We start from the raw sequence: 26041 nt of genomic DNA, 5'->3' as shown, positions 1-26041 counted from the left end.
AATACGTAGACAAATAAAAACAAGCTTCCCTATAAAATACAGTGAATTAGATGACAACATTATTTTTTTAACATTTCAATGTACAAGTTTTTGTATGTACCGACATACACACATACCTATTCAATTATTTGTTTGTAATCTTGATTTAATATAATATGCCAAACTCGGTAGTTAATTGTGAGAATAAACAAATAAATATGTTAGTTTTGTTGTTTCTTTGTGTTAGAATATTTATTGTAGATTTGTACTTTTGCATTTAATAACTTATTCATTAAAAGTATTCCATATGCTACGTACCTTTTCAAAATATTGGCTTTATTTCGGAAATAAATTTAAAAACAATTTTTAATCCATATTTTTTTCATAGCAAAAATAACTGAAAACAATGAATGATTCGTTCACATGATACTGTTTTGTTATATTTAAATACTCGTATCACCATAGATACATAACAACTTTTATTGATGTCTTGTGCCATGTCATAATAAAGTATTTCCACATTAAAAATAACATCGATAATGTTTATTTTTATTGAATTGAATTTATAATCTTTGAATAAAAATTAATCAGTAAGTTTGAATTTTTTGAACATTGTTTAGCCTTGAAATATTTATCATTCGGGTAAGAACTTTTAGTAGTAACTTACAAATGTAATTTCTGTATTTTTATTAACTGACCACATCAGGATTCAGGATGACAGTTAATTCAAAATGGCCTCTATGAGAGTTTTCAGTCGAAATTTACCTTATTTCAAACAACAATTTTCAGCATTATTAGGCAACACATCTACTTCAGTGAAATTAATATGTGTAATAGTGATATTCAGTTATTTTCTCTCATTCTCAGAGGGTGCTGTAAATGTATTGAGCGTGACCCCGGGATATTTAATGCCCCCATCTTTCTGGTTATGGTCAGCTTTTACGTTTTGCTTTTTAGAACTTCACTTTTGGGAAGTGATTGTGGACGTTGTTACTGTAGGTTTGTGTGGAAAGTTAATTGAGCCTCTATGGGGTCAATTCGAAATGTTAACATTTTTCGCGATTACAAATTTCGGTGTCGCTGTTATGACGTCTACGTACTATTTGTTTTTGTACATGTGCACTAGAAATACTGACTATTTATTCAGCGTCCACATACATGGCTTGGCAGGATACATCGCTGCCGTAAGTGTGGCGGTGAAGCAAGTAATGCCGGATCATCTTCTCATCAAAACATCTCTCGGTAATATTATCATAACTCTCATATGTTAAATGACAACATGAGGACTACAAAGTTCCCAAATATCATCTGGCATTAATACTCTTAAATTGTTGACCGGGACTTGAAAATCAAATGCCAAAGCGTGACCTTTGTCATTTCGATAATTTCAAATACTTCACCTACTTAATTTCAATAAAGGTAATTAGAGAAAAGTCCAAAGTTAATCCTTCCTTTACCACAACTCGGTCCATACTCCAAACTTGTTGTTTATTACTGGTTCAAAATAGTCTATAAAACCAAATTCTTATTCAAAATCAAAACTCTTCTGCTAAAAATGTTATGTCATTTTCCCACCGAAGTTTATATAATATAAAATATATAACACCAAACATACTTACTTATATTGAAATCTAATTTAATATATTTATATGTTCTGTGGTTACGTAGACCTATTAAATATTTGCTTAATTTATTTATAAAAAGTCTTCCTTTTTCGTCCTTGACCATTCTCATTCACACTTGACATAATTCTATTACATTTTATTTGTTCAGGTACAAATTAAGTCATTATAAACTGCTCAAACAATAATAATCCCTAATTATTTCATTATATCCCGAGTAATTTCATGCCAACTATTTGTAAACTACCTTTGTAAATTTAAAAGAAAAACTTTTTAAAGTTTAATTTAGATATTTTCATGACAAATCAAAACAGATTTAAACATTTTTTTGTACTCAACTAGTTTTTTGGATAAGAGAAATCCATAAGTTTACTTGCTGTCTCAGTGAAAATTCCTTTTAGTTGTAATAATTGTATTATTCAATGTCAAACCAAAAAAAATCTTATATTTTTACAACCTTCACAATGTTTAATTAGTTATCTTATAAGACAGTAGACTTTTATTGTTTTGTCGATTTAAATTATGAAATCTCTTCTGTTTGTTTTACCTTAAGTAAATCAAAAGGAAGTCAAACTTTGTTTATTTTAAGTAGATATGTCTAGAATAATATTAATTACAAAAACCAAATTGAAATACCTAGTTGTATTTTTTCTTAATTCTTAAACAGTTGTACCTTTTGAATTTACATGGATATTTTCTTCTATACTTAGTTTTTCACAAAATAAAATTCTAGCAGCATCAATTTTTTTTATTATTTTGAAATATATCAATTTCGGTAAGATGGTCAATTTTTTTCTTCCGCCTTCAATCTATAAAACAAATACTTCATGTACACTTTTGCTGCGAAAACTCTACCAAAGGGTTTAAAACAGTTATCGAAGAGTAGTCTAGTGTGCACAGTATAATGTAATTACCCTTTCAGGCAAGATGACCAACAGGATAATTCCCTTACTGGTCCTGTGTGTAGCCCTCATCCTGTGGGCGGTGGGGCTCCTGGAGGGTAGCTACCCCTGTATGTGGGCCAGCGGTACCGTAGTCTCGTGGCTCTACCTTCGCTTCTGGCAATACCATTCCAATGGGACACGTGGTGATACTGCTGACAACTTCAGTTTTGACAAGTAAAACATTGTCGTCTTAGTTTTCAGAAATTATACAGTACATAAAAAAACTCTTATTTTATATAATATTCTAAATTGAGTCGCTTACCTTTCTAAATACGTTTTGAATTAAAAAATAATACTGTATCCCAAATAATACTTAATATAAAAATATATACTATTGAATTTTAATACTAAAATTATAATATAGGTTTCTGAAAAATAATCACCAATCAATTCTATAGCCTTATGTATTTCTTTTTCTAATTGATATCATTTGTAAAAAAAAATGGCAATGCTTACAGTATTCACATACATCGTTTACATTACATTATCGCAGAGATTATTCTTTCATTAGGTATGTCCACTTTCAAATATAAATCGTACTTAATTCAATGTTTTCCTCAACTACTTTGTGAATAATTTCAAAACTGAACGAATTGAAAGTCATTCTGAGTACAGCTCATTATTACCAGAAATGTTAATGCTAAGATGAATAATTAAAAATGAAACTTTCTTTTATTTTAGCTTTTTCCCTCGAGTCGTGCAACCACTAGTCCGCCTTGTATCCAGTCCCATGGAGCGTTGTTTTGTGAAATTAGGGCTCTGCCCTGCCAGTCGACGTCGTGTACATCTTGCCCTCAGTCCGCGGGGCCTCACTATCTCCCTTCCTGGGGTGCAACCACAAGACATGGAACGACGAAGGTTACTATTATTATTTTTAAATTAAAAAAATATTCATTTGTTTATAGACTGTCAAACTAAGCCAAAATGTTTTTTTAAATAATGTTATGCATCGTATTCTCATCACTATAATTTTTTTAAGCACTGTAATTTTGAAATTACTCCACCCGTGACGTCACTGGTTCTCATTGGTTAGTTGTCCCGACATTTAAAAGGAGCCCAATAGCCATTAATATTTATACTGAAAACAAAATACTTCCCGGAAACCGGAAATCTATCACAACACATGTCAATGCTATCATTGATTGATTGATTGACAAGACCTTATGACATTTTTCAAAGTAGTTTATTGTTATTGATTTTTTCATGCATTTTTGAGAAACTTTGCCGTACAATAAGGAAGTTCAGTTGTTTTTATTATTTTTTATCTTTTAATAGACTATTAAACTAAGCCAAAATAATGTTTTTTAAGTATTTATGTATCGTATCATCAGCTCTATAATATTTTAATGTTTTGTATTTCATAGCATCAAAAATAAAACAAATATATGTTCATTAGTTCAGCAAACTCCGGTGACAACTGTCATCAAACGGAGGCGATACGGTTGGCTTCGCCATATTATGTCTGTACTCTTTAATTTGAATCTGAATTAAAATAATGTCTGAACACCCGATGACAAACTATTATTTAACAGTTTATCTGGACTAATATGTTTTCATACTTTATGTTTTTTTTTGTAACGTATAATTCACCCATCCAAGTACTGAACACGCCCAATGTTACTTTACTTCGGTGATCGGATAATATTGTAATAAGTTAATTTTATTGAATAAAGACTATAATTATAACAAGTAATATTTTTTTTAACATGGTTTTTACTAAATTTTTTTATGACCATGGCCCAACTTTCTTCGTGACGTGAATATTAACTATAAACAGGTACAAATTGCTAATCTTGGTCCCAATAATAATGATCACTTTAGAATCTCGGATATTGAAATTGAATAATCATTTTGATAGAATATTGATTTTGAGTATTTCAATTTGAATGTGCATGGCACCAATTAATTTTAGAAACTTATTATTTCCAGACAAATTGCTCTGAAAGCACTCAGTGAGCGACTCTCCAAAACCAGTGAACAAGCTCGGCAAAAAACTCATCCTAAGGCTTCTTCGCCAACTCAACAACAGTCTCTAAACCCGAGTGTCAGTATACAGTTACCATCCAACCTACCAGGTATCCTCGCTGCCGGAGACAGTGCTCCAAATACGAGTAGTCAATTTATGGACAATGTACCTCCACAGCCTGCTGATGCTGTCCTGATCGATGTCGAATCCCCCTCAGCCAATCAACTATTTCAAAGTTAATTTGTTAAATTTAATTTAACTTGAACGAAATTTAATTTTAAGACTAAACTTGCATAAAAGTGTTATACATTTTTGTTGAATGTGAATGGTTTGGATAATAAATTATTATCTTATCTTAGTTGTAACATTATTTCATCTATTATAAGTTTGTATAAATGCATAATGTACATGATATAAAACTTTCTCCATTGTTAGCATACCATATTTTTAAATGATGTTATAATAAATGTAAATATATATTTATACAGGTTTTTTAAACTTACTTTTATAAACATGTAAGTGTTCTCACATGTAAATAATTTACGTATATTATATACTCGGCTATATACTATACATAAACCTCCTACTTACAAGTCAGATCTTGTACTTCTATTTATGTTTTTTTATTTTATATTTTATAGTTTTAAGGAAAATTTAAAATATCGAATGGTGTTAATGTATAAATAAATAATGCTTGTCTAATAAATACAAAGACCAATACATATTTTGTTTGTTGTGGGAGAAATTTTGTAAGCATTCTTAAACTAAACTCAAACCATTCATTGAGCCAATTTTTCCAAATGTATACACGCCCTTATGAAGAATACTGAAATTTTAACCCAGGGTTAGTAAAAACCTACCAACAGTACATGTATTTATTTAACATTAAATTCATAGTCGATAAAAAATATGAATATTCCGATCTCTAAAAACAGTTATTGGATTTCATATTTGTTTATACTAACACATTAGACGCGGAAAACTCGCCCATTAGTCGTGTACTCGCCCTGTGCATGGGCAACTCATATACAAGTCGCAAGTTTCTTCCGCTTAATATCTATCTTTACATTTCTGTAGTCTTGTGACATCGTCTTGTCCAAAATAAAGTCCTTAGCTTATCAAACAAAGCTTTAAAGCGGAGTCCTAATTTGGACAAAACCATCGGCAGTTTCAAATCTCCTGCAGATTCTTAAATTCTATAACAAACTATTACACTGCGGCAGCCAGTACAAGTTTGCAATTGAATTATTCTTTTTTTCTAGTAAATTTTGTCAGATATTTTTATTTTTTTTAATAAATACTATATTCATCATCGTCATCCCCTTTCCACACCCAGTGGTGCATAGGGCAAAAGTATTAACATTCATCCTATCAGTAATCGAACCCAGGATCACAAGAATGGTAGGCGAACATGCTAACCAGTAGAATACTACCAGGCGGACTTATATCCACTCAATTTCATTATTCAGGATTTTTAACTTGAGAGTAAAAATCAATAAAACAGGTGTAAAACACTTGTCCAGGATTCTGGGTCTATTTCATGCATAGAACTGTATTCTCTATCCGCCTAAATGTAAAAAAAAAAGATTATTATTATTATTATAATCATAGAACCAAAAAAAAAAAAAGAATAAAAAATATGTTAGTGATATAATGACCGATATTGTAAATTCTCATCTGAGAAAATGTACAGAATGGTTGGGAAATTACAATAAAATTTTACGTATTGCCCAGGGAGCCCAATGCCTCCGTGTATGAACTAAACTAGTATTTTGTGCCGTCCATTCCCATCAAAGGGAAGTAGTGTTGCTAATCCTTGGCGTTGAAATTGTCAAACATAGTACCTACCTACTAACAATCCTTTCTCCGTGTCTTGATTAAATTGATGTAGTTAATAACCTTTAAATAAGCAGTGCCACATGATTGTGGGATTTATCTTTCGGTGACTTATATGAAGGGCATCGAAGTTAAGAAATTTGAAATTAATCTTAATAATCCAATCTGATGTTATTAAATTTATAAAATTACTACAGTGGACGTAGGCTACTGTGATACAAGTAAATACAGTTTTTGCTACCATTCGTGTTTGCAATATCCGACAAAAGCCCTCCATGTAATTTGCCAAACTCACCGAGAAAGGGGCAGTGAAAGTAGTAGAGTCAAATTCAATTAATGTTGTGATATATAAAATTGAAAATTTTAAAATAGTAACTCGTTTATTGACAAAAAATAACATTGCGTTTACAAAAACATAGATACAAATGAGTGAAACTGATAGGAAGACTTTAAAACGGTTTTGGGTATGTGGAGGGAGTACTTTCACTGTTTTGAGTATGTCTAAACGTTTTTAGACAGACTGGATTTCACTCTCTAGGGAGTTTAATAACTTGAATTTATTACAACTGAGAGGGAAAATATTTTCAAGAAATGAATAAGGAAGTCTTGACATTTACAGGGCTTCTCTGTCAAAATTACCACTAATCGACAATTAAAAATATCAAACAATAAAAAATGTGAAAATATATATATTTTTTAAATATAATATATCTTAATTGTAAGTTGTTTGTTTATTTTTAATATAAAAAATATCATATCGTTAATTATTTATAAAAAATATCATATTCACCATGTGATTTCAGTGGAGCATCCATGATTTAGAATATTTATTTAGATGCTCATTTATATGTATTTGGGAATCTACTTCAGAATGTCAATTATGATTTCTTCAATAATGTTTTTTTGTGTGCATTATTATTATTAAAACCTATAAATTAGATTAAACAAAAGGACTACCGCGTTTGGATGAAGTGTATTAATATTTTTCACATGTTAAGGGTTAAATCCAGTACTTATGGATAAAAAAAGATTGACACTAAATACTTTTTTTCTAATACAAAGTATTGTTAGTAAAATTCTATCAATTGGATATTTCTTAAATGTTATAAGGTCTTTTGCACTTTATAAGGTTTAGTATGTACCATTAAAGAAATGTGAAGTCATTTTTTCATAAATACTTGTTATATTGTTTTATTTTACAATAGAATATAAAATCTGTTACATTATTTACACAATAATAGGTAGGTAACTTTGACAGTATAGTTTCTCTAGTGAAGGCACTATGACATTTTTATATTTGTTGTTTCTCGTATTGGTGAGTCTTTATTTTCGAATCTTAAGTCGTCTTTAGGTGAGACTCTCAAGAAAACTTCCATTTCTTGACTTTTTTCATCTTGTACCTAAAATAAATACATTTATTATCTTAAATCAATTTTCAAAAAATGCATATACGTATTTGGAACACAGGAGTGATATTTTTGGTCAGATAGGATTTTTTTATGAAAAGAAACAGTACAAGTATGGTAAGTTTAGCTCGTATTAGAAGGTACAATAAGTTGTACAATTTCTTTGATTGAAAATTGTGTACAGAGGCATGCGCAGTACAGATTTCCAGAAGATGCAACATTAAGAAACTCCTTAGGGTGTATGTATTTCATTAAATACTGTCCACCTCATGATGTATTCCCGACTCAGTAAATGTAATACCTATTTATAAGTAAAAATTTTGATTCTTTCTAGACCCTTAGAAGTAAGACTAATCATCTTCTTTGTGCAATAAATTATGAAGAAACTGCAATCAGTGTTTCGATTTAATGTTCTCGGTCAAGTAAGAATGAGAAAGGGGTATTGTAGAATATGTTGTTATAATATATAAATACATCAATATTGAAGATTTGTTTCCTAATGAAAATAAAAAGATTTGTATATTAATCTTGAAATAACCCAAGCTTATTCAGCACTTCATCGACGTCAATCTTATAAAACGTGTTAAAAAAATTTTTTTAAGCCAAAGATTTATATTTTTGTTTAGTGTTAAATTGTTCAGTTACGTTACGTACATCACTATTTTCAATGAAAAAAATGTGTTTCTTCATTTATGATTTTTTTTAAATAAATCCTTTATTTGATTAAAATAGAAAGACGCAATATTTCTATGTTGGAATATTGTACAACTTCTTGTACCATTTATAGCACCATGTAATTATAATACCAGGATAGTATTAAAATTTTGAGAACAAACAAGTCCCAGTATGCTTAAAAGGGCAATTCTATGAATAAAGGGTATTATTTGCAAACACAGCTAGTTCCAATACAAATATATTGGAACGAGACGTGTTTACAAATAATACCCTCAATTTTGTATATTGCTGGTGACTACATACGGACTAAAAACCATGTCTGTGACACAGAAAAGTAGCCACTGGAACACAGATGCTCGGTGTATGTCTTAAAGACAAAATAAGAAATAAAGTGCCGAACCGGAGTCGTAGATATAGTAAAAATTAAAATGGCAGTGGGCAGGGCACTTGGCGAGGCAAAATGATGGCAGGTGGATACCCAAAATAATAAAGTGGAGACCGTGGACAAACAAATAATGTGTTTGAAGGCCACAAAAAAGATGGGTCGACGACATTGCCTCGATAGCCGGTAAAACATGGATGATAGAAGCGGGTGATAGAAAGGAATGGAGACGTTTGGAAGAGGCCTTTATCCAGCAGTGGAGAGAACAAGGCTGAAGAAGAAGTAATAAAATCTTTTAGCAAACCACTAAATTATTAGCTAGGTATATGACCGGTTTTGGGTTAGCTGATATATCTTCAGGACTTATAATAATTTTAGGTATGAAACTATATATTTTTTTAATAAGTTATATCATAAATAATAACCCTCGTATGCCTTGATGACTGCAAATCTTTAGTCGACTAGTGTATAACACAATTTGTAAAAAGTATAATTCGCCAGATGAATAATGAGATAAATTACCTCTAATTTAGTTTTCTTAGCATTCATGTCATTCCATGAAGCAATGTTTGAGTCAGCAAAAAAAACATAAATGAATCCTGTAGATATAAGCCAAGCTGCTGATATTAAATACACCTTTTGCCACTGTTCTACTGTTTGCTAGAAGTGAAAAATAATTATTTTTTTATAGGATCATGACATTATCTCCGGTTAATAATAATATATTATGTATATCGGTTCTCTAAAATGAGAATATATTTAACTGTGATTATATCATAACTTATATAAATCAGGATTATGTAAACTAGGAAAATATTAAATTTTTTATCACTGCACGTAATATCATGTTTTTTCAAACTAAATATTTGAGTATGAAAAATATTGTAATATTGAGTTTTCTTGTAGTTAATGTTTGAACTGATAAAAACCTCATTATAATTATAATATTATAATAATAATGCCAGTTGTGAACTTTACAGATATATTCTCATCGCCTTAAAAAAAATCCTATTAAAAGATAAAGTTTTTTTTTTTTATCCTTATTAATTATTCAAAGATTTTAATTGTGTACGTATTCAATAAAATAATAAATAAAGACACAAGTGGAAAAGGCTGTTTTGTGTCAAAAACAAAAAGCAGAGACATCTAGGGTTGAAGTTTTAAACACCAGTATAATTTTATTAACATAACACCTTAATTTACTATCAAAATCAGTTTTCTGCTACTTTTTTATGGTGCAGTTAGCTTTATGTGAAAGGGTTATATACATAAAACTTTCACCTATGTACATATCAAAATATTTGCGACACAACGCCTCTATTTACTCACGCCATCAAATGTTAAAATATTTATAATACCTATTATAAATCTGTCTCTATGTCATTATTGATTTTTACTCACATTATTCAAAGTCAACCATCCTACAATAGCCGGGGATATAAACCCAGGAATGCTTGTTATCATTCCACTAAAACCCATTGCTACACCTGAAATAATAATTTTGATTTATTGAAGGGTATAAAACAATTGTTCCGTTGTTTTTATAAATTAGTTTAAAGTAAAAAAAATATAAAAAATTACTTAAAAAATAACATAATATGTAATATACTTGAGTCTATTCCAGAGAAAAAAACTGAATATATTAATGAAAATATTTTTTTGCAGAACATTATAAATTATTGCTAATTAACAAGGGGAGAAATCTTAGTTCTGATGCATGGTACATTAGTCGTAATCAAGTTTTCTCAACACCATTATTTAAATCTATTTAGGATAAATATGTATCTAAACTGTTTTTTTCCACCTATAATTTTCACATCCTACTAATCCTGAGTATGCTTTTTGTTTTTAAACACCCTAAGAGAGCATTCTAGATCTGATTAAACCATTTAAGTGATTTTATATTATTTCTGTTAAAAATACTATTAGTTAATCTTGCTCTTTATTCCCAAGTCTTAAAACAACCAAGATATTAAGTGTAAGGCGTGCATGTGCAGTCTTACTTCCTACAGAGGCACTCCTATCTAAATTTCCCATATTTTCTCAGTCATTCAGATGCAAATTGAGTTTTTCGGTGGTATCGCTGCCGACATTTTTAATCGCAGCATCCATCATCAGAATTGATACATAAACATCAAACCTGATCATGAATTCTGCTAATGCAATATGACATAAAAGGCAATTTGCATCCCTTCTGATTAGTAGCTCCTCTAGTGACATATTGTCACATTTGAGCAAAATTTCTATGGGCGTTTTATTATCCGTATCTCAAAACATACAACCAATAGTTTTAAAAAAGCTTATTTTAGGCGTGTCTATTAAATTTACCTTTCGTACAAAGCACATATTATTGTATTGTACTGAAAATAAATGTGTTCTTCCTTAATGGGAGAGGTCCCGTAGCAAGGACAAATTGGATTATTTTTATTTACAGAGAGTACAGAAAGAATTTCACATTAAAAAAATTATTGATAACTTACTTGCGTAATTAGGAGTTATATCAATATAAGAAGCCAATGGACCCGTTGAAACGGCACCATTAGCGGCTGTAGCTGCCATTATCAAAATAACTGCTGTGATTTTATCACATCCGACATAAGCCAGAGCCAATGTGCAAACACCTTGTCCAATACAACCTTTAAAAGTATAAATACTTATATTATGTAATAACAGAAATATAGTATTAACATTTGTTTTTCAGTTTATACAATACTTACAAACAATTGTTGCCATTTTCCTTACATTTGTTCTTGATAGTTTATTTGTGTGGAGTAAATAATCTCCAAATTGAGAAAATATTGTAGCAAATCCCATGCGCAGAAGATGAGGTAATCCTGATAGAATTCCAGTCTAGAATAATTATTAATAAATGTGAAATTACTATACAATTGATTTCAAAATATAAAAATTCTGCCATATAATTAATAAGTCATAGAATGGAATAATTTAGAAACAACGTTATATCAGAAATCTATAAATGAATAATGACTGAGTGACATAAATTCCCATTACATTTCTTTGAAATATTGAAAGAAATATTTGGGCAAGTCACAAAACTCCTTCTTAATTATATATTTTTTTTGTGATACACGATAAAATGAAAATAGTTTTGTAATTTTCTCTCAAGTAGAAAAAGCCTCCAAAACAGGGTGTATAAAACAATGTAAATATTTTCAGTTAAAATAATAAAAAATACTTACAGAACGTATATCCCATCCATGTATGTGTTTAAGATAAGTAGGAGCTTGTGTCATGAGTGTAAAGAGGCCCCAGATACCCCCCCACTGAGCCAGAGTGGTGATCCATAGAGAGCGAGACCGGAATATATATCTCCAAGGTGGATGTAACTGAAATATAAAATCTTTCAATGTCAGAAAATCTCAATGCTACTTTTTAAGTTGATCGGATAAAATCTCATTCCTTTTAAATACTGCTTCTTTTTTAAGTTAAGAAAACTGAACAGAATATAAAAAACTTTTGGAAAACAGTAATTGGAAATGAATACCTATTTATTGCATAACTTTTATTACCTATTTACACACCGCTATAGAAATAGCAGTAGGCACCACAAACATATTTATAACTTCCACAAGGAGGGGCTTCTTAAGAAAAATGGAATGGCTCTATAGGAACCTAGTGTCCCTAACTTTGTAAGGAATGAAGAAATAAGAAAGAACCTTGTCACTACCACAGTCACTATATAATTAAATACATAAATATGTGGTAATAATTACATGGGCAGTTCCATGGATATAAAAACTGTACTAATTTGCGTCCTTGTCAGATATATTTATGCTTGTAAAATGAAAAATATGGCTCTACTTTCCTTTCTGTTTCCTCCAATTTAATGCATATTTTTAACAGACAAGACAACTTTTTAAAAGTACCTTTTCTTGTGATATGGAATTTCCAATAGACTTAATAATATAGTCCCTTTCTTCTATGGAGATTCTCGGATGCTCAGTTGGTGAATCATATACTAATAGCCACCATAAAATAAACCAGAGTGTACCGAGTCCACCACTCAAATAAAACACTAATGGCCATCCCGCCCAATGTATTATGTAACCACACAGAGGAAATGTCATCGCTGCTCCCACGGAACTTCCTGAAAAAAATGTATTAGAACTCGTACAGCATTTATAAAATTTTTGGGTAATTATTGTTACCTTTGCAAAATAATAAAAGTAAAAAAAACACTCATCTTAACAGATACAGATGTTTTTGAGAAGAGAATATGGAAGTCTAGGCATTTACAAAGCTTATAAGACGTATTTATTTACATTGTGTAACTTTAATGTGTAATTCTGTTAATGATTATACATCCATATTTCATTCATTTATATAGTTCTATCCTATCTATTATATTCTATAGCTCAATCTATGTTCCTGCCTACGAGGGGATACTCAAAAGAAACTGAAGTAATATTTAAAAAATATATTTTTAGTTAAATTATCAAGTAGTTTTAAATGGAGAGTATTACGATACATAATACAATTATATTTTATTGATATATGGTAGTCTATTTTCACAAATTTTTCAATAATGTAGAGGGTTTAGCTATTCATTTGTGTATGTATATAAATTATTATGATTTATTTATTGAAGCATAATTTATAATGATGCTCCAACTTTTTCTTAACTACTTATATAATGTATATATTTGGAAATAATTTATTTACGCTGTGTCTCTCCAAAAAAGAGGCGAGCTCTTGTGCTTGAAAAGCGTTTTGACTATCTCTATCTCTGGCGATCCTCATAGTTTTGTAATATTTTTTTTTCTGAATTGATATAAAATTGAAGCAATATTCTTGTAAAATATCAGAAAATTGCCGCTATGGTTTACTCGTTGTTTATTCCATGTAATGATAGAAATACATATAAATGGATGGTTGGAAGAAATTGCCATTTGGCTATTAGCCCGCCAATGTACAATTTACATTATGTACAAAAAGTACCTAATGAAAAAATAAATCTTTCAAATTATTTTCCAATTTTGAAGAACTAGTTGTGTTTTAGTGACAAAGAAATTTTGTTCTAAAAAGTGATGCAGTATAAGATATATATTATAATCAGTTATGTGCTGAAAAACTAAATGCAATACAAATAACGTAAATATGATTTTATTGAGTACAAAAGTAGCTGGCAAATCTATGATAAAAATTATGTACCCAAATAAGCGGTGACAAATTTGCTTCTTTCGTTTGGCGGAATCCATCGAGCTGTTAAACTATGCATAGCTGGCCAAGTGAAACCCTAAAGAAACATTAAATAAAAAATATTAAATAGGAGGGAACGGGAAGTTAGGAGAGGAAAGGTGGTGGTGATATCAGAACTGAAGGAGGATGCTCAGCTGGCAGTGCCCGAAAATAGGAACTCAGTTGGGATAGTTATTGTTTACAAGCTCCTAATATTTCTTTAATCTTAATTTAATACAAGTATCAACTTATCACCATAGAATTTATAAATAAACCCAAGTATTTTCATATATTAGCAAATAGCAAAACAAGTATGAAAAAACATCAATCAAGATATCGACGCTGGAAAGGAAAATGTTACCAAGCGACATATAGCAACTTTACAAAAAAGCCAATCAAAGTTTTTTTTAAAAATTAATACAATAATCTCATACATACATAGTATTTTCGCATGATTCTTAGATAACTTAAATGAAAAATTTAAATATGAGGTTGTTTATTGATTAAAAAAAAACTTTAATTGGCTCTTCCTTAAAATTGCTATATGCCGCTTTGAAACTTTTTCCATTCCGGAGTTGATATGTACATTACTTTAAAACAAGATTCTGCATTTCATTTTTCCATGTACATTATGTATCTAATCGAGCAAAATTAGTTTTTTATATAGCATGTATTATTAGCTCATGATGTTCTTTTATGAGTTGACAATGAAATGGGCTTTTGTGATTAAATTTATTTTTTTGTGTATTTGCATTGTTTAAAATCAAAATCACTAAATTATTTATTTTTTTTAATATTCTACTCACACTGAACATTCCTTGAAGACATCTGACCATGATAACTGCAGAGTAATGAACACGAGAAGCAGCGGGTATTAGGAAGCAGCATAATGTGGCTGCAAAGTTTGTCAAGCCAAACACAGTCTTAGTTCCATATTTGTGCGCTAAGAGACCTCCAGGTAATTGCATGAGCCAATTGAGCCAGAAAAATGCACCAAGGATTAGATTTTGCTGACTTTCGTCCCAAGAAAACTTTTCCATCTGCGAAAATAAGTTTTTTTTTTAATTGCACGCATAGAATTAAGAATAATCCAGAAGGAGCGTAGAATCATATTTGAATACATCGGACTGTCTCCAAAGAATTCCCCACTATGCCCCACTTTCACCGCGCGTATTCGTGATGTCAACGCGTAATGTTGCACGATGGGAAAAATAAAATCACAACACAAATGTACGGGTAAAAAAAAGCAATCTGTTAATTTCTCTAAAATTTTATTGTGCAAGCGGAATTATTGATTGACACAACAGAGTAGATAAGTAAAGGGTCATTTAAAAAGAGCAACTGAAATAATGAAGTTTGAACTTAAAATAAAAAACAAATTTTATTTAACATAAAAATGATATCTTTATATCATGTTAAATAATATTTGATGTTTTAAAGATAATGTCGGTCAAATGCCCACCATAGAATTGTTAAATCCGAGGTCCAATTTCCATTAGTTCTCTCATTAGATGAGCAAAGTAGGGTAAAAAAATTTACTACCCTGGCAACACTAGTGAAATGTCCATTTTGATTTCTTCGACAATCTGACAGATGGAAAAATAATTAAATTTTTAAGTAATGTATTTGCTACTCACATATTAATTTGCTAATTACACATGAAATTTGATCCCATACTGTTTCTTTAAGATCCTAGCAGTATTTCTACACTTTAAAAGGACACAACACGGCATAGTTGAATTCAAATCAGGAGTTGCATACTGAGCAATGTCTACAAAGAAACTAATGGGTCAAAACGTAAAACTACTCATTTATGAGTAGTTTAGTCACCTTCTGTTTGATTTGACTATTCTTAATTCTATGATTGCACGTTATATGTATGACAAGTTGTTAAATCATTATTTTTTATTAAGGCAAAAAAAATAACAAGCCTGCAAGTTTTTACTTTGAATGCCAAGATATGTGGTAATTAGGTACTTGTTTAAAAATATGTTTATTAAAATATCTTAAAGTTTACATAAAGCTTTGCATCTTGATTTAAAAATGAAAATGTCTCTATTTGGGAAATGATTACTTAGTATAATTACAATGTTATGCACATTTACTCGCAGAGTTTGACTCTTTAACAAGAATTGCACGAAATTCTTGGTATTATTTTAAGATTTATATTTTGTGTAATTTAGAAACACCAAGACACATGTGCATTTATTTTAGGACCACAAATGACCCAATTTTAGTACATACAGATTACTCAGACATGAGAAACATCGGATTATTATTATGAACTTACGGGAATCAAATTCAGAACCCCCAAGCGTTAAGTTTACCTGCTTTCCTTTAATTTTTGTATAGCAGTATTGAGTAGGAGTGGCATTATAATACTTCATTTATGGATGACTGAAACTTACATTAGTTTCATCTGTGGTGGTTAAGATGGGTTCTTCAGAGGTTCCGTTTTCTGCAGCACATGCGACTGTCGCCACAGGCCCCTGACTGTAAGCCCGCGGCAACACCATGGCCACTATGGCAATATTCAAATTAATCCGTATCATGTAGTTGACGGCAAATCCCCAGAACACCAAACACCAAAGCACTGAACGTGCTGAAAGGCACCCCATCTCATCTGTAAAGAAGAATTGAATAGTCTGTTTTTTAGAAAATTCTTACACTTAAATCACACAAATTAACAATTTACACATACACAATAAGTTTTTCTGGGTTATTATGCCGTGTGTCGTTCGTACTCTCTACCGACGTTTTGGATCGCGTTACAGCGTCCATCATCAGGGTTGATACATCAACCCTGATGATGGACGCTGTAACGCGATCCGAAACGTCGGTAGAGAGTACGAACGACACATGGCATAATAACCCAGAAAAACTTATTGTGCATCTTAACAACCGTGAAAATCTAAGAAGTTTAATCAATTTACACATATCTAAAAAGATACAATTTTTCGTACTAGGGATATTTCATGTATAATGTTTCAAATATAAAGCCGACACTTTACAAAGATCTTATAGGAATCATACTTTTAAAAAAAGTGTTATTTTTTTTACAGAATTTCCCTCACAGCTAAACTCCAACTATCCGGAGTAATGAGTGCCAGATGTTATCACATAAAAACTTAGTTAAATGTGTCCAGCAAAATTCATTACTTTGACGAAGAAACGCGCTGGCAGCCCTTTTTTATTTGTTATTATAGTGTCTCTTTTATTTTTTATTTCTTGATAATGATCTGGATATTTGGCAATCCGAATGACTGGAGTTTGGATAAAAGGAATTCTACTTTATTCGAATTTATAATATAAATTTTCCATTTTATTCGTTTTTTATGTTTAAAATGTTAGCATAGGTACATATAATAATATCTAATAATACAACCATGTACCTACCTATACTAAGATAATGATTAGAATATAAAATAAATCAATTAAAATCCTCCCTTTCGTTGTACTCAATAGACTACATCATTATATTAGCAATTTGTACTTTTTCAAATTATGAGTAAATGCATGGTCTTGTTCAATGAATAAGCTCTCCGCTACAAACGGAAAATGAATCTTATTGATATGAATAATAATTTGCCTTTTTTTATCTAACATTACATAGACTAGCATATTATAGCTCTCACATGGGGGGTGTTCTAGAACAATATGAGTTACTAGATACTCCACCCTGATGCTGCAAAAAAAAAATAAAATTAATACAACCTTCGGTCAAAGAGGATTGGCCTACTACTCGGTTAAAGTGTACAATCTACTTCCATTACCCATAAGAACAATTAGTAAGTTCTCACTATATAAAATTGCTATTAAGAAATGGATAGTGGGGGTGGGTTGCGCACGGATCGATGAGTGGATCAAGACAAATAGGTCAAATGTGTGCAGTGTTTATGAATTTTTTTCTAGCGGTCCATATAAATTGGTTATGTTTTTTATGAATATTTTAGTTTTTTATTGTTTATTATGTTAATTATAATTAGGTTAATTGGATGAATTACGTTTTCTTTAAATTGTTATTGTTATGTAAACTTTGTTAAAAAGCTAATCTTAGGCATGTTTCACATTTTGTAAAATGTTTCCCTCGGCACGGGACACCCCAGTGAGGGAACATTATTCTGTATAAAAAAAAGAATACAAACAATGTAAAAGTATAAATAAATAAATATACCTAGAATGGGTCTATGGGAAGCTAATGTTTCCAGTGACCCATTATGTGTTTTGGCCTAGCTTTATTTTTAAGTATCTCATATATTAAGTTAATGGTCGAAAATTCATAACAGGTACCCATGGCGTTTTTGAAAATAATTATTATATCTACTTTTCAATGGGAAGGATTTCAACCCCCCTTATATACGTCATTGATAACATACACACCACACACCTCTAAAAAATAATAACTCGCATTACATCTTGTCCTTGTTAGAAATTTGTATTGTGTAAGTAATCGGTGCTTTGTAGGGTTTATGTTTTTTAAAATTATTTTTACCTAGGTACAATACCAACGTAGCACTGTTTGCACAATATTACTTTAAATACATATACATAAGCAACTGAAATTCTTATTTATAGGTTTATTATTTAACTAATTACTAACCGCCATATTGGCACTATAAGAAATAATATGTTAGTAGGTATAATAAGTAAAAATCAAACCTATGTAGAGGCTGATGAATTATTTGAAAACTAAATAACTGCTTTAGTTGTACATTTAATTTCGTGACTATTGTTATCTTAAAAGATACGTACATTCATCACATAAGATGGGATGTTGTTAGCTCAGTAAATACTGATAAAATTATAAAACTCTCATCTCGGGTATGTTATGTACATTAGAAGGCTCCCTTCATATCAGAAGCTAGATAGATTTCAACAGAGTCGCATTTCAGCAGTAGGTAGACCGGGTACAATTAAAAATTAAAACATCCCAAATATTTCAAAAACCACGAGTCCTAGGCGTGTGATGCTGTACTTGTTACTCCGTTTATCATTTTTGAATCTTCAAACCAATAAGGAAATATCAGATTTTTTTTTTTTTTTAAGTAATAAAGGTCTATAAAATACTGATCAGTAAAAAAAAAATTGCCAATTATTAGTAGCATAAAAAAATTTTTTCAATTGACCCCATACTGGGGTGACCCCAAAATGCGGCCCGATGATACCGCCAGCCCAGAAACCGCACCAAACAGTCACTCTTTGTGTATGCATCGGCTTTTCAACAATCAAAAACAAGTGTATGTCAATAAGCCAAAAACAATTCAAGAACTAAAGGATGAGATAATTCGGCACGTTAGCGACATTGAACCTCAATAATTATGCCTCAGCATCTTTGAAAATATGGACCATCGGATAGAGGTATGCCACCGAAGCCGTGGTGAGCATTTGGCCGATATTTTGTTTGGCACATAAAGGTCATAGATCTTTCTATCATAATAAAAAAAGTTAAGATAATTCTCTGAAAACTTTTTGTTTTATTTACAATTAACATCGTGCGTTATGGTTGGACCACCCTTTATTATTCTGACATGGAGGTTCCCTTCGTATCAGAAGCTAGAAATATTCCAAAAGCGTTGCGTATTGGTATATACAGGGTGTTCTTTAAACCCTGTCACATCCGAAACCACGATGATCAGTATGGGCAAGAAGACATATTGGCATATTTTAAAAAATATTTTGAACAAAGAAAATTTGTAAAAATAAAATATTAAAAAGAACAAATGGTTGCTTACTTCTGCAGGGGAGAAGCGAGGGGGGCGCGGCCGCGTGGTTAACGGTGTGTCAGACTCTCCCCTCCCCCCTCCTCGTTTCTCTCCTGCAGAAGTTAGCAACTATTTGTTTTTTTTAATATTTTATTTTTCAAAATTTTATTCGTTCTAAAAAAATATTTTTATGTGCCAATATGTCTTCTTGCTCATACTGATCATCGTGGTTTCGGATGTGACAGGGTTTAAAGAACACCCTGTATATACCTACTAATACAGTACACGAAAATTGCAAGTATTAAAAATCTATTTATTTAGATACAGTACTTTAACTCATCATTTCACTCGCCGCGCCCAGTGGTGCATAGGGCACATGGTTGGCTAACGCGCTAACCACTTCATTACGAGGTGGACTTGTCTCCACTCGATTTCCTTTTCCAGGATTTTTACCTGAGAGAAGTCATCGAGTCGAAAACGCTCGTCCAGAGTTCTGATTTTGTTTTACAGACATAACTGTATTCTTCATTTGCCTGGACACGGTTTAACTATTGTTTAACTATAGCAGAAGGTTTTTAGGTTTTTATGTAGGCATTGAATGCGTACGATTTACCTTTTTAAAATTCCCTCTCAAAGTAAGTATAAACTAACGAGGTCCAAGGTGTGACGTCATCATTTATCCCGCGATGGTTGATCCAATACCTGCTAGGTAGACACCACCTAGAGGAGGTGCTTGCTGATCCAGAGATTGGCCGATCACTGGCAGAAAATTACGATATGGAATATTCGCTTGTTTATGCTAGCATAGATAGGTTTTATGTTTTTTTCTTTAATATCAATAACATTTTTCCAAAACAAACTAAATGAATAAATACCTTAGAGCAGTGGTCGGCACACCGGGGCTCGCGAGCCGCATGCGGCTCTTTAGCCACTCGAGTGCGGCTCACACAGCGCAAGTTACACTTTTTGTTCAATTTATTTAGTCTACGGGTTCTATGGAAGAACGTCTAGGACTTTTGCCTATTGTATTATTAATGATATTGCAAAAACTGTGGTGCATGGAGTAGCATCATATTAAACTTGATGAAATTATTTCAGCATATGCAGCTTAAAGTACGACCGAAGTGAGAACTGTCTTTTTCTATTTTCGAACCAAAAATTAATCACGGATTACTTTTTTTACCTTTGCATCATTCAACCAGACGCGAAAAATTTCAACTGTTATGGATTTGGTGATCAAGATTGTCAACACAATAGGGAAATATCACATACTACAAATATATACGTCACTAGAAAAACGCGACATGTTTGGCCTTGATAGTTGTTCTAAACAAATTTTAATGGACAGGAACAAATAAACATGAATCGTGGCGTATTAGGAGCGTGGCCAATGGAATGACCGTTTTTGCGGGAATTCAAAATTACAAATTTAAAAATATTTGTTATGCTATTTTTTAAGCAACAATTTTTTTATTGCGGCACAGTATTTCATAGACTTTTATTACTTTAAACATGTACAAAAAACGTAATATTTTCTCATTGTCGTTAAATTTCATTTACATCGCTAATTCAAAAAATGTTTACTCAATATCAGAGAGTAAATACGGAGAGCTTCGCTGTATAATGAGGTGCGTTGGCTTTTAAGAAAAAACAGTTTAAAACGAAAAGAAATTTGGCTCTCAAAAAAAATCTTAATCGTCATAAAGCTGATTTTTGGCTCTTTTAACTATTGAGTTTTCCGACCACTGCCTCAGAGTAATAATACGCCACCGGCTAATAGTTACCCATACGGACAAAAACCATTCTATAATTATCAACAACGAAGTTAGTTACAGTTTACAACAATACAACGGGCTGTATGTACTCGGGTCGAGAATTGCTAGCGAAAATTGAAACCGTCCGTTACACGTTTGTTGTTAAACTAAAAACCAAACAAAACAAATGTTTTAAACGGTACGCTTTTGTTCATGCAACTTTAAGCGGGAGAAAATTATTACTTTTTGCAAATGCTTATTTCATGTCCTTTCCTTCACTAAGCATCCAAAAATTACACATGATCCGAACGGGGGGACCAAACGACCCCAGCGCCTACTATGCCTACTACTACTATATGGCGTCAGGAGAATAGAACGTTAGAAGTGTTTATGACCGTGCAATAATTTATTCGTGTTTTCGCGTACACATATTTTACTCATTCGTGTATTTTATTAATTTTTGTTAGTTTGCCAAATGTTTATAAACATAAAGTGAAATTGACCCTTGTATTATTTACGTCTTTTTTTGTTTTAATATTTTTAAAAAAACTATTTCAAAATTTAAAAACAAAAACAGGAAAATGCTTATTTCTATTAATTTCACGATTACAAAAAATATTCGGCAAATAGCTTTAATAATACTTGAGTTATTGAATTAAGATCGGTCTATGGGGGGATTCGAATCCTCCCCTTTGGTCCGGCTAGGTTAGCTGAAAAACATTTCATCTTGGTTTGCGCATTAGAGCATTGCTTGTTAAAGAATGTTATTATCCAAGATCGTCTTTAATGGTATGATTGTAATTTTATATCTGTTAATCTATGCTAAAAATCATACCTTCCGTGACCTGCTGGGTCTGGTAGCGCCTATAATGTGTGTATGTAAATTAAGTACCATATTATTATTACTGACGGACAATATTGTAAGTGGCAATTCAGTACCTCACTACGCCAAATAAAGTATTCATTTAACCAAATAGTTTTACAAAAAGCATATTTACATTTTTCTTTGACATTTTCCTTGAGAAGGGATATAGAGCGTCTCGACCCCGCCCCCAGCCCCACTAAAGCTCCTGGCCGCATGGCAGACTCACTCGTCTCTTCGTACTCCTCCATTCGCCGGGTTGACCTGGAAATGCGTTTGAGAATCAGGCGATTTCAAACATAAGCAGAACGGTGAAGGTGAAAGGCCACTAAACCAGCCAATGACGACAGGTCAGCCCTGTAAATGACTAACTTCTATATTCCCTTCTCAAAAATGTTTTCTCTCTCTGTTACAATGAATTAAAATATTAATATTAGCATTATTATGATTTAGCCAAATATATCAATTATAGCGACAATTTCTTTTTTTTGAACCCCAGATTTCTCATACATTAGTTTGCAACACTACCACGGGACTACAGCCCTTTTTTACCATTATTATGACAAACATTGTACAAGAAGGTGCTTCTACAAAACACTTTTCCAATCTGTCTTCAGCAGCCAACTTTTTATCTACAATGGCCTCCAGTTGTCGCGTAAGTATTGCATGCAACTGAACCGGAGTTTTAAAAATATTTTCATATCCAATTCGTTTAAATGTCCTAATTAAAAAAAAAATATATATATCTATTGAATTCCAATTAAGTGAGAAAAGTTCTGTTTATCAAATAATATGGATTTGAAATGGTTCCTGAAGCCCAAAATGGTGGAAAGTTAACAGAGTTAATTGTTTATAAAGTAAAATCTTGTACCTACCTACTCGTAACGCAAATAATAATAATAATATTACACATGACATGGGAAAATTTACCTGTCAATATTTGAATACACCATTAAAATATGATCGTAAATATGAGAAGGAAAACGATTCAATAAAAAATTCATAAACTTAGTCAGTAAAGGCAGTTTTCATAAAATATCGAATCGTGATTTTTTACACGTCCTATTATTGTATTATTCGTATATGTATATAATTCAAAATAACGTATACGTTCATGCCTCGCTGGGTACTAGGTACATTAGTGCGGTTTTAAAAATTAGTTTAAGATTTAGTAGTGAATTAAATTATTTTTTTCCAATTTATGTTTCAAGATGTATTTTAGTAATTAAAATTTTATGTAAATATATGTATGGAAAAATAAACAAATAAAAAAAAATAAGAAAAGCTTCAATATATAATTTTATTGGAAGGTCCAACCTAAACTGCACCTACATATTTTTATTTGTTTATATTTTTTATATTATTTATGAAACAGATTTTTTTAAATATTTTTATCACACAGATATGAAAACTGTAAATATTTATTTTACATATTTTTTTAAACTAAGTACTTATCTATTTTTTGTCATTGTTTTTAATTTATTTCAGTGAAAACCAAAAGTTTTACAGATGCGCGTAGGTAACTGTAAGGACAATATATATTTTTTAATACTAATATTAATTTCACTATTTTCTAAACTTTAATTTAATTTAAATGTCATTTTTATAGATTATGTATATCATACTATGATTTTAGATAAATAGTAAACTATACCAAATACCAACCGTCTTGTTAGATGACATACCGTAAGCACAAAAAAAAAACATTAACACCTTAGCGTAGTTACACGAGCAACCAAATTTACACTGAATTTAAGCTAACGTTATCATTGTATTGATTTACGCTTTATAAAACAATTAATAAGCTAACAAAAAAAAAGAAATTGTATTATAAAGCTCATCCTTTAGACGTCAATGAGCTACTTGTCTGAAGCATGCGTACAAAGGCGACCCACAAGCTAGCGATGAAAAGTCGTCTGCAATATGAAATATAACATATATGATCGCTTCACAAATAAATTATACTTGCACAAGCAACGAGCACATGCGCAATAATGAAAATATAGGGATAGGTAAGGGGTGATCGTCAATACATTCCTCCCCTTATATTTTTTACTAGTAAGCCGTGCGTTAAATTAAAAGGGTGTGGTGAATGTCCAACGTAACTTTTGATACAGACGCACTTCATTGTTGCCCCCAAATTCAAATATTTCTAGTGATAAAGTTGATATAGGCCGAAATAGTCACCAGGACTAAGTGACAAAATTTTATTACGTGGTATTTCTTTTTTTTTTAATGGGTTGATCGGCGAACTCTTTTATTAATTTTTTTTAGTGCCTACCTAGTATAAAACACACTCAAATGTCTGCATAGACAAAAAGCCGCCGACCTTAGCAGCAGTTAATACTTGCGCAATTTTTTCGCACGTCTTGGAAATGGAGTTAGAAAGTTTCCGAAAACAAAACTTCTCCGGTTAAGGGTGTGCGCATGTATGTCGTTCTGTGAGGCACTACTGAGAACCGAAACACATGTTGATTATTTTTGGTGGTATAACGACATTCCAGCCCTGCCAAGTGAATTATTTTATATTCCTTAAATAAAATAAAAAAACAACTAATTCTAAACATAATAAATTCTCAAAATAAAATATCATCATCTAGCCAGAAGACAAGATGACCCGTCTCCCAGCTCTAGGACTCTGAACAGTTCGTTCGTGCTGGAACCGGACGCTAACCTCTATACGACGAGGCAGGCATAAATGAAATAATTTACATTCGCGAGCTAACGGAAGATGACCGTTACCTAGTTATACAGTTCTTCCGTTTAGGTTCTTAATGCTTATAAATAATAATTCGTATATCGTATATTCGGGTGATATTCCAAACGCTCTCGCGGCCGTAGAAAACACTTTTATCTCGCGTATTTTGTATGTAAATACATGAGATAAAATTGTTTTCTACGGCCGCGAGAGTGGTTCAGAATAGCACTGCAGATACCTACACCTTATCAATTCGATAAAATTATATACCCTTGCAGTAGTCCATTATTTTGTGTATTTTGTGTAATGTTGACTTATTGAATACGAATATATTTAAAAAATAAACCTTTAATTCAATTCAAGTTTTTTTAGTAAATTAAAGTTTTGCTAAAAAATACAAGAAATTTTAAAAATACTTATATGATAGGATTACTACTTAGGCCTTTTGTGAAAGACGTAGAATCTTATTTTAAACATCCTATCATAAAACATATTATGATTAATTGAAAAAATTCCAACTCAATTTATTTGTTTTAAAAATACTCCATTTTAGGTTTTCTATAATTATATTCCATTTTTCTCCCTTATTTTAAATTGCACCCTTTATTTTTTTATTGTGTGTTTATCTCATTATAACTACACATTTCTCTATATATTCACGATAATAATTGATATTCAGAAATGGACATATCCAAATCTTATAGAATTATAAGAACAAAAAGTTTGATCATTATGAGTCATGGTTTATGGCACAACCTTAAAACTAGCTTTCGCGGTTCTAAATTCTAGACTACCTACATCTAAAAAGTCAATAGTTTACGACTTGTTCAAGTCAAATAGTAATTTAAACCCGGCATAACCCAGTTCCTTTCTAGTAAGGGAGGTACGCCGATAAGTACCTAGAAGAATAGTAGGTTCGTGGGTTTGCAAATCGCTGATTCAATATCACAAAGTTCTATGTAGGTACCCACAGTAGATAGGTAACATTAATTTTATCGATATTGTTAAAAACTCAT

At 31.3% G+C, this 26041-nt stretch overlaps 2 protein-coding genes across 5 annotated transcripts; one reads left to right on the top strand and one right to left on the bottom strand.

Annotated features, from left to right (window-relative positions):
- The first annotated feature begins 695 nt into the window (after positions 1 to 695).
- LOC148278067 (transmembrane protein 115) lies at positions 696 to 4992 on the top strand. Its single transcript, XM_088231922.1, has 4 exons — positions 696 to 1221; positions 2524 to 2719; positions 3227 to 3403; positions 4475 to 4992. Exons 1-4 carry the CDS (start codon positions 711 to 713, stop codon positions 4749 to 4751), a joined length of 1161 nt encoding a protein of 386 aa, XP_088088048.1. The 5' UTR covers positions 696 to 710; the 3' UTR covers positions 4752 to 4992.
- Positions 4993 to 7510: 2518 nt separating this feature from the next.
- LOC148278066 (sialin-like) lies at positions 7511 to 24297 on the bottom strand. Of its 4 annotated transcripts, XM_088231917.1 has the most exons (12): positions 23993 to 24297; positions 22464 to 22591; positions 16418 to 16632; positions 14816 to 15049; positions 13983 to 14067; positions 12698 to 12918; positions 12011 to 12157; positions 11528 to 11660; positions 11291 to 11446; positions 10212 to 10297; positions 9333 to 9470; positions 7511 to 7747 (listed from the first exon to the last, which is right to left on the bottom strand). In XM_088231917.1, the coding sequence occupies exons 2-12, from the start codon at positions 22576 to 22578 to the stop codon at positions 7628 to 7630; spliced, it is 1650 nt and encodes a 549-aa protein (XP_088088043.1). In that variant the 5' UTR covers positions 22579 to 22591; positions 23993 to 24297; the 3' UTR covers positions 7511 to 7627. The 4 variants fall into 4 exon arrangements, with proteins under 4 accessions (XP_088088043.1, XP_088088044.1, XP_088088046.1 ...); XM_088231918.1 differs by lacking the exon at positions 23993 to 24297 and having other exon boundaries at positions 22464 to 22754; XM_088231920.1 differs by lacking the exons at positions 22464 to 22591; positions 23993 to 24297 and adding an exon at positions 18669 to 18795.
- Between the last annotated feature and the right edge of the window lie 1744 nt (positions 24298 to 26041).

Source organism: Micrasema longulum, unplaced genomic scaffold (assembly GCF_059751315.1).
Source record: "Micrasema longulum isolate JH-2025_06_02 unplaced genomic scaffold, ASM5975131v1 h1tg000932l, whole genome shotgun sequence".
In the NCBI taxonomy this organism is placed as follows: domain Eukaryota; kingdom Metazoa; phylum Arthropoda; class Insecta; order Trichoptera; family Brachycentridae; genus Micrasema; species Micrasema longulum.
This window is presented reverse-complemented; position numbering and strand designations above follow the sequence as displayed.